We start from the raw sequence: 14,197 nt of genomic DNA, 5'->3' as shown, positions 1-14,197 counted from the left end.
AGATTATTTTACCCATCGTGTAATAGAAGCCTGACTCAATTACTAGCTCTTTCGTCTCTGAGTCAGAAGGTTGTGGGTTCAAAACCCAGTTTGTGAGTTCATATTCTTGGTTGACACTCCAAGCAGTGCCGGGGGAGGGCTGTAGGTGCCATTCACCACTGTTTGTGGGACGCCGCTGTGTGCAATTGGCCGCGGCGTTTCGCCCACAAAAATACACAGTCAATTCACTTTACAGTATATTCTGTGAAGCGCTTTGAGACGTCTCAGCGACATGATAAGGCGCTGTATCAAATGCAAGGATTACTATTATTATCCTTCAGCTGACATGTTAAATCTGCCTGTTCAGATGCACCTTTAAAAAAGAAACACAGCACTATTTGAAAAGACAAGAGAGTTTCTCTGACCAACACTCCAGTCACTTCAAGGCTACTTCCGGGACATTGCTGTACGCAAATTGGCTGCTGAGTTCACCTGCAAATACTTTGCAGAAAACTGTGGGTGAAATGTTGTTTTTTTGAAGCGATAAGGGACTGTGTCAAATGCCAGGAGGATTATAACATTTGAGATGTTTTAAGGCATTGCATTGCCTGCTTTCGACACTGACGACCGCTAGTGGCGGTGCGCCTGCTTTGGTGTGGTCGACTCCACCCTATCTCTCACTCTCTCTCTCTATATTATCTCTCTCGTTTCAATTACATTTGCAGTAATTGCCTCAAATCTGGGCCGACCTTCGAGGTTTGGGGAACGACTAAAGAAATTAACTTGGTCTCATTCGAATAAGACAAAACTGAAAGAAAGAAAGAAAGAAAGAAAGAGAGAGAGAGAAAAAGAGAGAATGAAAGAAAGAAAGAAAGAGAGAGAGAAAAAGAAAGAAGGAAAGAAAGAGAGAGAAAAAGAGAGAAAGAAAGAAAGAAAGAAAGAAAGAAAGAAAGAAAGAAAGAAAGAAAGAAAGAAAGAAAGAAAGAAAGAAAGAAAGAAAGAAAGAAAGAAAGAAAGAAAGAAAGAAAAGATGCTATAGAACGTATGAAATTAGTCGTTAAAATGTAGACTATTTTTGGAGGAAAATTGAAAAGAATGCATAAAACAGTTCTTTAGAATACAGCGCAGGTTTTGCACAAAGGAAGCTTAACAGCAGTTGGAAAATGTTGGTTGCAATGCCTCAAGGATGCCTCTAATTTCTGCCCTTTCAGGACAGAAAAGCACAATTGCGAAGGAAAAACAATTAAATTACAGAAGCCTTTCACGGTTCAGAAAACGGTTCGAATAAACGCTCTCTTAGTGGCCCCATTTCTCTCATTATACTGCAAAACATTCCAGCGCTTAAACCCCACAGATGCTTTCCGCAGACCGTCCGGCGGGAGAGAAACGAGGCGCGGTCCTGCTCGGCACACAAGGGGTTAATACGCTCCGTAAGCTCTTCGGAGGGTCACCAGGGGAGATGGAAGGAGATTTGCTAAAAGCAATTAATCACCACTTACAAATTCGAAGCGAATTGAGCAATTTCAAGTAAATCCTTTTGTGAAACCGCCATTTACTTCACTTACCCGCGCGCACACCTTCGTCCTCACAGTCGCCAGGTCTCTGTCTCTCTCTGTCTCTCTCTCTCTCTGTCTCTCTCCTCGGATATTAACGTCTCCTTCAGGTAGTGATACCTGGTGTACCTGCAAATAGAATCCTGAAGGCAATGCCATTAATCGGCAGAGTGTCCTACTTACGCTCAGCTCTGAAACTCCAGACATCAACGGGGAAGGCGTCTCCTTAATCTCATTCGAATAAGTGCAATGCCCGTTTACCGGCAACAGCTACTTGCATTTATACGGCACCTTTCACGCAGGATAGCGTCCCAGAGCGCTTGACAGTGGCAGAGCACGATACTGAGCCGGGGGCGGGGGGGCGGCGGGGTGGGGGGAGGAAGAGGTAGGTGACCATAAGCACGGTCTAAGAGAAAGGTCTTATAACCGTTAATCGCCTTCGTAATCGATGGTGCGAACAATGACTTGATCGTGCACACTGACCGATCCCTTCACCTCCCGGTGATTTCCCTTTGAAATCTATCTCTTGACACCTTCTGACGTCCTCTCTTCCCTCCCAATACCTGACAGCACAAAGCATAGGATTTGGCGGTGACAAAGCCTTGAGTGTCGACCTCCAAACGATTACGTTAACAACTGAAAACAGTCCCGTGTCTGCTTATCAGGAGAAAATAATAATAATAATAATAATAATCCTTGCATTTGATACAGCAGCGCCTTATCGTGCCGTTCAGGTGCCTCAAAGCGCTTCACAGATTATATTGCGAAGTGGAGTGACTGTGTGACAATTCCAGGTCGGGCCAAACCTTGGGCAAGTTTCCTTACTCCACACAGAGCCTAATAATAAACCCTCCAAAAACCAAAATCAATAATAAATCGGTCGTTTTCAATCTACGACTGTTTGTGGGACATTGCTGTGTGCAATTGGCTGCCGCGTTCGCCCACAAATATACAGTCAATTCACTTTACAGTGTGTTCTGCGAAGCGCTTTGGGACGTCCTCCCGACGTGAAAGACGCTCTATAAATGGAATCTTGTTCTTGTTCTTGTTGTTGTTGTGTGTTTTGTGGGCTCTTTCATTTTATTTTGTATTTCATATTGAAATGCTGCAAATGCATTTGGCAATTGGAATTCAAGATTGCAAATGTGTCAGATTCGAACACATCCTCACTGACTAATCTCACCTAAAAATTTTTTTTTTATATATATAGCAGTTCAGCAAAGTGTTGGACAGAGTATTGACGTAGACCAGTTCATGGAAGTACTTGTTTCCCCGTCGTCTCGAGCATCTGTCATCATCTGCAAAGGTGTCAACTCAAAGCTCCTGGAGTCCAGGACGAACGGCTTCGAGTCGGTCGATCAGGAACACACTTAAAAGGCCGCGCGCGCGCGCGGGGGAAGCTTACGCAGGTTTGGGTCCGCGGAGGGTTAGATAGAACGCCGCGGGATGGGAACGGGGACGTTTGGTCCAACTGGTCTGCGTCCGTGTTTGGACGTCGCGACGTCTCGAGAGCGCTTCGCGGAATGTATCGGAAAGTTTGTGCGTCCTGTGGGCAGTGGGTGACCCCCAACCAGTTCACAGTCTGAAATCGCCGAATTGTTATTATTATTATTATTATTTTTGGTGTTGGGGAAGGGATTATTCCCCCCCCCCCACCCAACCCTCCCCCGATGATGCGATCCACCGATCGACTAACAATTTACCGCTCGGTAGTGGGTGTGTGCGTGTGTTGGGGTGGCGGTGTGTGTGTGGGTGTGTGTGGGGGTGTGTGTGTGGGGGGGGGTGTGGGGGGGTGAGAGAAGGGAGGAAACTTGCCTATTGTGTGTGCAAAGTGGATTGAGTGTCTATCCTGTGGGGGCGAAACACAGCCTCTGAGTTGCTCACCACTCGCTCAGTGACAAGAACAGCATTTCCATCTCCCCGTCCGCCGCGAATTGCCGTTGCTATGTTACGGTGTCTATATCTGTACCTTGGCTCTGGGGTGGGGGGTGGGAGGGGAGGGAAGGGAGGGAGGGGGGGCGGTGGTGGTGGGGGGGCAGGGAGGAGGGTTGGAGGGAGGTGGTTGGAGGGTTGGGTTTGGGGGGGTGTTGGAGGGGGGGTTGGAGAAAGGGTTGGAGGAGGGGTTTGGGGGGGTTGCGGGTTGGGAGGGTGTTTGGGTTGGGGGGGTGTTGGAGGGGGGTGTTGGCGGGGGAAGGGGGTTGGGGGTAGGAGGGGGGGTTGAGTGGGGGATTGAGTGGGGGGTTGGAGGAGGGGGGTTGAGTGGGGGGGTTGAGTGGGTTTGGGGGTTGGAGGGGGTTGGGGTGGGGTTGTGTGGGGGGTTGGGGGGGGTTGTGTGGGGGTTGGAGGAGGGGGTTGGGGGGGTGTATGGGGGGTTGGTTGGGGGGTGTTGTGTGGGGGGTTGGGGGGGTTGTGTGGGGGTTTGGGGGGGGTTGTGTGGGGTGTTGGAGGAGAGGGGGTTGTGTGTGGGGGGTTGGGGGGGTTGGAGGAGGGGGGGGTTGTGTGTGGGGGTTGGGGGGATTAGAGGAGGGGGGGTTGTGTGGGGGGGTTGGGGGGTGTATGGGTTGGGGGGGTGTATGGGGGTTGGGGGGTTGTGTGGGGGGGGGTTGTGGGGGGTTGGGGGGGTTGGTGTGGGGGTTGGGGGTGTTGGGGGTTGGGGGGTGTATGGGGTGGGGGGGTTGGGGGGGGGGGGTGTATGGGGGGTTGGGGGGGGTTGTGTGTGGGGGGGGGGTTGTGGGGGGATTGTGTGTGGGGGGGGTTGGGGGAGTGTATGGGGGGGTTGTGGGGGGGAGGGGGTGAGGGCTGACTTTCAAATCATTATTTCTCTCCCATTTTGTTTGGTTGGGAAGTCCATGACGTCAAGAAAACTCAGTCAAAGAGGTGGTGAGAGAGAGACACAGAGACAGAGATGATGGAGAGACACAGATAGAGCTCTCGGGTACCATGGACAGCACCGGCACTGCGCGGCTCCTCCACTGACCCCTCTCCCCTCTCTCCCCCTCTACCCACTCCCCCCCACTCCCCCCTCTACCCTCTCCCCCCCCACTCCCCCTCTACCCCTCTCCCCCCACTCCCCCCACTCCCCCCTCTACCCCTCTCCCCCCTCTCCCCGACTCCCCCCTCTACCCCTCTCCCCCACACTCCCCCCTCTACCCCTCTCCCCCCACTCCCCCTCTACTCCTCTCCCCCCCACTCCCCCCTCTACCCCTCTCCCCCCAATCCCCCCTCTCCCTCTACCCCTCTCCCCCCTCCCCCCTCTACCCCCACTCCCCACCCCATCTCCCCCCCTCCCTCTCTCCCCCCCTCCCCCACTCCCCCCTCTCCCCCACTCCCCCTCTACCCCCTCACCCCCACTCCCCCCTCTCCCCCATCTCCCCCACTCCCCCTCTACCCCCTCACCCCCACTCCCCCCTCTCCCCCATCTCCCCCTCTCCCCCACTCCCCTCTACACCCCTCACCCCCACTCCCCCCCTCTCCCCCACTCCCCCCCCATCTCCCCCCTCCCCCCCACTCCCCTCTCCCCACTCCCCTCTCCCCCCCCCCCCCCCCCCACACGATGCTGCTGTCCCCCCGCAGCCCTCTCCGGCCCCTGTGGTCGGTGGACTTGGTCCGGAGTCACGACGCTTTGCTGAACGCCGCGCGGAGAGACGCGGGAATCCTCCTCCGGTCCATCGGCATCGCCTCCAAACAGTGGATCCGCCGCCCGTCCAACATCCTCCTCCTGTACTACCGCTGGAAATGGGCGGATGCGCTCAACGATATTGTCCATCTGTACCGCAGGTGCACTGTGTGTGTGTATCTGTATGTGTCTGTGTGTGTGTGTATGTGTGTGTGTGTGTATGTGTCTATGTGTATGTGTGTGTGTGTGTGTATGTATCTGTGTGTGTGCGTATGTGTATGTGTGTGAGTGTGTGTGTGTGTATGTGTGTGATTGTATGTATATGTGTGTGTGCGTGTGTATGTATCTATGTGTGTGTGTGTATGTGTGTATGTGTGTGAGTGTATGTTTATGTGTGTGTGTGTATGTATCTGTGTGTGTGTATGTGTGTGTGTGTGTGTGTATGTATCTATGTGTGTATGTGTGTGTGTACGTGTGTGTGTGTGTATGTGTGTGTGTGTATGTGTGAGTGTATGTATATGTGTGTGTGTGTTTATGTATCTATGTGTGTGTGTGTATGTATCTATCTGGGTGTGAGTGTATGTATATGTGTGTATGTGTGTGTGTATGTGTGTGTGTGCGTATGTGTATGTGTGTGTATGTGTGTGAGTGTATATATGTGTGTGTGTATGTATGTATCTATGTGTGTGTATCTATGTGTGTATGTGTGTGTGAACCAGTCATTTCTACACACATTGTGGGAATCGTGTGAGAGTGACGGAGTGCGAACGAAAAAAATGAATCCATTGCAGATTAAGCGTCAAAAAGAAGGGAGAAATGATGATAACGCAGAGCTGCGATGGGTGAAATGGCGATGGGCGTCTATCACTTTGCACGTCTTATGCTCACGAAGTGAAGCGATGGGTGGAATTTTTTTTTGGGGGGGGGGGGTGGTGTGGGGTGGAAAGTGCCGAGTGTGGGGTGGACAGCTTTTCGTTAATGCAATGCGTTTGTATGTGTGTAAAAATAATAACTTTCTCTTTCTGCATTTTGGATTACTATTCATCCCCCTCCACACATGTTTATCTACCTGTATGCATTCACCCTGGAACCCACCCACCCCCACCCAGCCATCCTGCTTTGGTTTTTTTGGGGGTGGGTGGGGGGAAAAAACAAAAAAAGAAATCGCATTTAGCAGATACTGGACATTGGTACATTTGCAAAATGGTTAATAACAACAACAAGAACAAGAATCCATTTATAGAGCGCCTTTCACGTCGGGAGGACATCCCAAGGCGCTGGACAGTTGGGTCAGGACCCGAGCATTGGGGGGGAAGTGGTCAGGGTGAGGGGGAGGGAAGGGAGGGAGCGAGGAGGGGGTAGAGAGTCGAGAGGGGAGGTGAAGGCTCGGTCAAAGAGAAAGGTCTTGAGACCGAGGAAAGGGAGGAGGCAGCGAAGGCACTGGGGGATGGAGTTCCAGAGCCTCGGGGCTGAGAGGCTGAAGGCCCAGCCACCGATGGTAGGGCGGTTGGGGCGGGGGGTGTGGAGCAGACCGGAGCCAGAGGAACGGAGGGTACGGGCAGGTAAGTAAGGGGATAGTAGGTCGGAGAGGTAGGAGGGAGCAAGGCCGGGAATGGCCTTGTAGGTGAGGATGAGGATCTTGAATAACCCATTGACAACCAATCTACAATGTTTGATGCAATGTCCCCTCTCCTCCCCAGTGTAGCATTTGTGCGCTTGAATCTGTCTCTACTTGTTCTAGTATGAGAATAATAATAATAATAATAATAATCCTTGCATCTGTTATTAGTCCCTTTCATTTCGAGAGGACTTCTCAAAGAGCTTCACGGGATTCACTGTCGATAATAATAATAAATGATAATAAGTGCAGTGACAGTGCATTTTGTAGGCAAACTGCATTCTAAATGATTATAAATGGATTTCTGCAAAATGCAATTTATTTCATTTTTTCCCAAACAAACCAGGCTGGGGTTACCGGGTAAATGCATCACAGGTAATATTAACACACGGGGGTGATGGGGGTGGGGTGTAGGGTAAGGGGGAAATGAGTAGAAACCCAAAATGCAGCACGAGAAAGTTTTTTTTTTACACACACACTGTCTGAACAGATCCTGGAGACCACTTGTTTGATCAAATAAATTCCACAAAGTTGAATTTAGGCTCTGTATTCAGAGGGTCAATCAATATGTCTGTCTGCAGGGCGTCTAACATCAGTCTCTCTGGTGTTTTAACACAAATATTGCCCAGACATTTATATGGAACAACGGCTTAGTCAAAGGAACTGCCTGAACTTTGCAGCATTCACTGTAAGTGTATCAGGATTATTTCTAATAATCCTTGTATTTGATATAGCGACTTATCACGTCTTCGAGACATCTCAAAGTGCTTCGCAGAGAATGTACTGCAAAGTGAATTGACAGTATATATTGTGGGCGAAACGGGCTATGCTGTGCTTTTTCCATTGTGAAATACGCTAAAGGCGAAACAGCTGTGGGTAACGGGAAATAAGACAAGATCATCAATGGTGGAAATGAAATCCAGTTGTTTTGGGGATCCTAAACATTCTCCACAGAGGCTTAGTCAGTGCCTGACAAAGGCTGACATGAAACCCTGACTGAACTAAAAGATTATCTCAGCTAAATGTTCAAAAACCTGCTCCACTATTGTCATGATTTGATCCCTACTAAAGGCACTGAAATATGCCGAAGCAGATATCATTTCTTAATCCTCTCTCTCTCTCTTCTGCTCGGACTTCAGGCTCATCAGTGCCTTCTACTATAGTCTCTCAGCTTTACTTGGCTGCAGCCTATGACTTCATGTCCGGCTATTAAATTGTCATCATGCCTTGACTAAAGAAAATGTCGAGGTTTCCCAACAGCGTGCTTGAAGATCTCTCGTTGTAAAAGCGTTTGGCTGCCACGTACAAGAATTGACTCACGTGTCTGCTGTCTGTCTATCACTCGCTGAACTTCTGAGGAAATTGCTGCTCTTATCTGTTCCAGTCTTCAATCCCCAAAGCTCCTGTATTGAAATTCAGAGGAGGGTTTTCTCTCTGCTATTTAGAAACAGGACTATCTAGGTCACTGGCTGCCCCAGTAATGCTACAGTATTTGGCAGCTATACTGGCTCTAATGTTTTTCTGTTTATAATCCTCGCATTTGATATGGTGCCTTGTCACGTTGCTCAGACGTCTCAAATCGCTTCATATAATATATTGTAAAGTGAATCGACTGTGTATTTGTGGGCGAAACACCGCACACCAAACCCGGGAATCGAACCCGGGTCCTCTCGCTTACCAGGCAAACGTGTTAACCACTGCTCTGCAGGACCCCTTATTTCATTCATTCGCTCCTTGTTGAAGCTTGTGCGTATATCTCGAATCACATCTGGAATATGGAAAAGAACAGGGTTGAAAAAAGACCTTCGATCCACCGAAGCACATCCTTCAACTCTCCCACCACCTGCATTTTCCACAACTCAATGGTCTATTTGCCTCCAGTAACTGGAGTACCTTGGGAGATAACGCCAAAGGTTTATTCCTTGAGCAAAGAGGATTTTTTTTATGTAAAAAAAAGGGCCATCTTGTTAAAATATATCGCATTCATATTGATGCACTGCTTTAAAAATACAATGAGTCAAAGGGCATGTCCAATATCAATTCTAAGCGTTCTAAACACTAATTCCCATTGATGGCTTTCGCTCCCATCTCCTGTTTTTTAACTTAAAAACTTATCTATAATATGCTTGTTACCATTCAGCTCCCCTCACACTGAGTTCCATCTGAATATTGGATGGACAGTAGCTCTTGTAAACCTTGTGTGATACTATCATTACTAACGCTTAGCCAATACATTCAATACAGGTCTTTCTGTGAAACCGAATGCAGAAGTTCACTGACCCGAGGAATTGTTGGATCCCCCTTTTCATAAATATTTTAATCAATAACCCCCCACACACCGCAAATTAAAAGGGATTTGAAGTCAGCACCATTGCACCGTAAGCAATTTCATAAATGTATATGCGACAGACAATAAGCTATCGAATGAGGCCAATTGTAGGGAACCAGCACTTTGACGGTTAAACGTTACTCCCAGTGTTGCCTGACTCATTGTTTGCGTTTCTATTTTTTTTTTGCCCCCATCAGTATTACCAACTTACATTGGAAAACAGCCTTCTTCAGTTCTGTATAGAAAGATCGGGCGCGACTCCCAACACAAATTGGGTTCGCGGCAATTCTTTTAGATTTCGCCTCCATTCCGGTCCGATCTGTCACAAGCCGTTGATGCATTTTTTTTTACACTTGTACTCACCATCAAACCATTGACCGTATTGCATTTATTCGAAAGGGTGAGTGAGTCGAACCATATAAGGCAGCAATTTGTGGCTTGTTTCTTGACGTAAATTGCTCCTGACACGAGCATTCCAGTTTCCCATTATTTTATGTGACTAAAGTATTTATGACAGATGGTTACTGTCCTCATCTATTTAGGCTGTGAGTTAATGCTTCCAGGCAATGGCCTACATACAATACAGATGTTGTTCTCCTTCCCTTCCCTTCACCTAGTTCCCTTCCCTTCGCACAGTTTTACTTGTTATAACCCCACAAATTATAGATTTGTTCTAATTGTTATAATTCTTTGTTATATAATTTTGTATTGCCTACAAAATAATAAAAGGTTAATATATTTTTTTTCCCCTCTGGTTTACATTTGCCTCAGGACGGTCGAACGGAATGAAATTGTTCTTTTATCAGCTCAGAAATATTTGGGATCGAAAGAAGTACTTTCAACGGACTCTTCAGGTTTTTGTGCCTCTCAGACACCCGCAATGCTCTTTATTTAAGGTGTATCGGTTTGTCCTCGTCTGGTTCAGATCAGGCAATGCTGCAGCTCGTTTTTAGCCTACATGCGGGAACAATTGTCCTGCTTACATTTAGGATTTTGTTCTGCATTCCTTTGGTTTCTTGAACCACCCCCTCATCCAAGGCCCTTCTCAAGGGGAGTGGGGGGTGGGGTGAGAGGGGTGTTGGTTGAGGGGGTTGAATTACTTTCTCCTTGGTACTGTTCTTAATTGCACGCTTCGGAATGTATTTTTACTGTGAACAAATCCCGTAGCCAGCACTTGCACCTGTTCAACTGCAAAAGTTCCTGAACGTGCTGATGGATGAAGGAAAGCAACTGCTACTGTTTCAACTGTGGGTGTTTCGCCCACAAAATCGACAGTCAATTCACTTTACAGTATACCCTGTGAAGCGCTTTGAGATGCCCCGAAGACGTGATGAGGCGCCGTATTAAATGCAAGGGTTATTATTGTACATTATGTTTTCCCCCCCTGAAAATTGAACGCGAGGTTCCTCTGCTCGTACTGCAGATGGAATGGCAGTGAGTCAGCCGAGGCAACCAACAGCATCAACGATCTTCAGAGGAGCTGGAGCGCGAAGGTACATGCCTTACACAGAAAAGGGGTTACCCTGATTGAGCTAAATTCTCTTGATCAGCAACACGTGAGGTTTATCTCAGAGTTTATATATCTGCAAAAGAGAAATTTACGACACGCAGCAGTCACCACAGAGGTAAGTCGTGGCCGCTGGCAAAATTGTACTTCCGTTTTATATTTTTAAACTTTCCTTCGGAAGAAAAGATACGAGAGTTTAAATGCTGGCCTCTTATCTTCCCTGTGCGCTGTAAGAGAGATCTTGCCGGGCTGTTATGCATGTTAATTAGAATGATAATCCTTATATTTGATATAGCGCCATATCACGTCATTGAGACGTCTCGAATTGCTTCGCAGAATATAAAGTGAATTGACTGCATATTATGTGTGCGAAACGGGGCACCCAATTGCGTTCAGCAGCGTCCCACAAACATGTGGTCGTGGATTGAATGACCACATCTATTTTGTTAAGAATGGAGGCGGGACAAGAAGCACACATTTCTGTCAAAAACCTATATGGCACTTTTATGTATTTATTTTCTGCAAAGCAATAAATAGCCAGAAGCTACCTAAACAAGGATTTAAGAAATAATGTTCTTTATTTACAGGAACTGATACACATGCATAACAAGGAGAGCCGAACTGTGGGAAGCTGTATTTCAGAATCCGACACTGGTGCGTTCTTCCACTTATTTTTCTCCTTGTAGCGATGGGAGACAAGAGAACAAAAATCATGGGAACATAGAAGGGCGAAAGACAAGGTCCATCCAGTTCGCCTTCCACCGTTCTGGCAGTCGAACACACATGTCGTGATCCAAACTATGTAATAAGAACGTAAGAATTTGCTGGGCGAAGGATTGAAAAGACTTTAGTGGTTGTTTTTTTTTTCTAAATCATGGATTGCTGTTCCTCTCAATGAGTGTGACCAGCGACTGATTTTGACTGAGATCTCACGATGCAGCAATTTCACTTCGTTAAACAAGAACCCTCCCGATCCATGGATTCGGAAGTTTAATTCTCTGGAATAACTATTTTTGCATCTTCAAATTCGATTCCACTTATTTAGTAATGAACAGGAAAACTCGCTAATTCCAGAATTCTAACTACTTTATTAATGGTACATTATTCCAGAGTTCGTGCATTTCGCAAAACACCGCCAATTTGTCCACAGGAGGGAATGTGTGTTTGGGTCTATTTTTACACTATTTTGGCTTTGGTGTAGAATGCAGTCTTGACATTGTAGGAGATAAACTGGAGTTTGAAGCAGTTCTCCCAAGGTCTCAATCTGTCCAAATATTTACCCACTGTTCCTTTAAACAGGATCTTTCTTCACGGCTAACGGTTTTAACTAAAAATATGTATTCAATAAACTAATATGTGTTTGTGTGTAAGTTTAAAAAATAATTTTACAGTACTCAAACTAATTCGAAGCGCTTTGGGACGTCCTCCCGACGTGAAAAGCGCTATATCAAATGCAAGGATTATTATTATTATTAATTAAGAATAGTTCAAAGCAGATCCACAAAATACATATTTCTTTCCTCATTCATATTTCTCTTTAGAACAGTCCTTATTCTGCGTGTTCCCAGAGTCGCTGGTCTGTTTGGAAATGTTCTGCAAAGATGTGGTGGAATTGGCGGAGGAACTGTACAGGAACTCTGTCGATGTTCTGGAAACAAGTGGGGAAATCATGCCCGACCCTGACCAGGAGTGGTGGAAAATAAATCTGGCCGATTGGATGCAGTACGTTACCAAAGTGCTGCCCGCCTTGGAAGATACAATCATCAACATTCGCAACATCACCCACCAGTTTCTCGAATACTTTAAAACAACTACTTTAGCCTGCAGCCTGAAGAGCCATCCGGATGTTGGATACTACGTGAGTGACTACAGCTTCAAAGAGGCGTATATAAAGAAAGTGTGGAGTTTATAATGGACACTGTTATTAAAAGTGCTAATAAAAGCTGAATAAATCTCCAGAAGAGTCTGTGCCATGTCGCTGAATGAGAGTGAAATGAAAGAAATAATTGTGATTAGCATCTTGTCTTGAATAACTTGGGAGGGGCAGAAAACAGCCAACACCAAGTGTCATTCCAAAAAAAGAATAAATACAAGGAGGCTTTTGTTTTAAGGATGTTTCGCAGCATGGTCCACAATTCCATGTGATTATATTTACTAAGTTAGTTGTCAAACCATTGACCTGCTTCCGCAAATAAGCTTTGAAAAGCGCAATGATTGTACGCAGTAATACCTCATGCAAAAGCTAAAGTTACTTTTTTTTCTCCTGCAGTATTCTTTATCAATGTACATTATGAATTGCCTCTAAAACTGCAAGCCTGTTCATCAAACTGTGCCAAAGCCTGCTAAAGTAGATCTGGTTGTACAATCACAGGACAGTTGTTTTAAGTAACTAGACAGCTGTGAAGCCCTAAAACTCTGATCACTGAGTTAGAAACTGATCTTGTGTTCGGTGATTTGGAATTGAATCTGTGGCACAATCCAAACGGTTACACGTTGTCAGTGTTAAATGTACTACTGTATGTGAACGATTTCTATTGATTACAATTCAGGAAAAAAACTTCTCATGTGATTTCATGCCAAATTCTTAACGACCTCCCTGAATGAAATGTAATTTGATTTTCTCTCATTGCTATGAAATATTCTAATGCCGTTTAACGGATTCTTATACGTTAAAAAAAAAATCAAGTACAGCTGTGGCTTTTCGTGTCAAAATTGGACAAATTGTTAAAAGCTTCACTCGAATAAATGTTTGACTTGGAAGTTTGCCTTTCGATTACGACCTTTGCTTTGAGCACTTATACACAACTTTGTGTGGTTAACTGGTCATATAAAAGTATGATCGTGTCCCCGGAATCTTAAGTGAGAAAAATGCCTCAGCCGTTCCAAAATAAGAGAATTGACCCCTTTTTACTCTCAAAAACTAAAGGCAAAAAAAACAAACAACCCCAAAACATTTTAAAAATACTTAACACAGTTGGCACGGAGGGAGGCCTGGAAAGTGGCGTTCCTTTGCTGAAGCAGAACCCCATGGATTATTCCAAACGCCCTCATACAATTCACATTGGAAACCTAGGAACAGGAGGAGGCCATTCAGCCCCCACCCACCCCGAACCCGTTCCGCCATTCTATAAGATCGTGGCTGATCTGTAACTCGAGTCCAATTACCCGCCCTTGCCCCGTATCCCTTAATACCCTGACCCAACCGATATCTATCCAATTCGGTCTTACATTTATTCCCTTAATAAAGAGACATGCGTTTTGGAGATCCTCTCTCTCTCTCTCTCCTCTTTCCTTCCTCCTTCCCTCTCTCCTTCCTTTCCCTCTTCCCTCTATTCTTCCCCACCTCCACTCTTTTCTCTATCCTCCTCTTTCCCTCTTTTCTCTTCCCTCCTCTTCCCCTCCTTTCTCTATCCTCCTCTTTTCTCTATCCCCTCTTCCTTTTTTCTCTATCCCCCTCTTCCCCTCCTTTCTCTATCCTCCTCTTCCCCTTTTCTCTTCCCCTCTTTTCTCTATCCCCCTCTTCCCCTCTTTTCTCTTCCCTCCTCTTCCCCTCCTTTCTCTATCCTCCTCTTCCCCTCTTTTCTCTTCCCTCCTC

At 46.5% G+C, this 14,197-nt stretch overlaps 1 protein-coding gene across 1 annotated transcript; it reads left to right on the top strand.

Annotated features, from left to right (window-relative positions):
• Positions 1–5,085: 5,085 nt before the first annotated feature.
• Positions 5,086–12,866, top strand: LOC121850550. Its single transcript, XM_042342863.1, has 4 exons — positions 5,086–5,309; positions 10,519–10,720; positions 11,190–11,256; positions 12,144–12,866. Exons 1-4 carry the CDS (start codon positions 5,086–5,088, stop codon positions 12,512–12,514), a joined length of 864 nt encoding a protein of 287 aa, XP_042198797.1. The 3' UTR covers positions 12,515–12,866.
• The last annotated feature ends 1,331 nt before the right edge of the window (positions 12,867–14,197 follow it).

Source organism: Callorhinchus milii, unplaced genomic scaffold (genome assembly GCF_018977255.1).
Source record: "Callorhinchus milii isolate IMCB2004 unplaced genomic scaffold, IMCB_Cmil_1.0 Scaffold21, whole genome shotgun sequence".
NCBI lineage: Eukaryota > Metazoa > Chordata > Chondrichthyes > Chimaeriformes > Callorhinchidae > Callorhinchus > Callorhinchus milii.
This window is presented reverse-complemented; position numbering and strand designations above follow the sequence as displayed.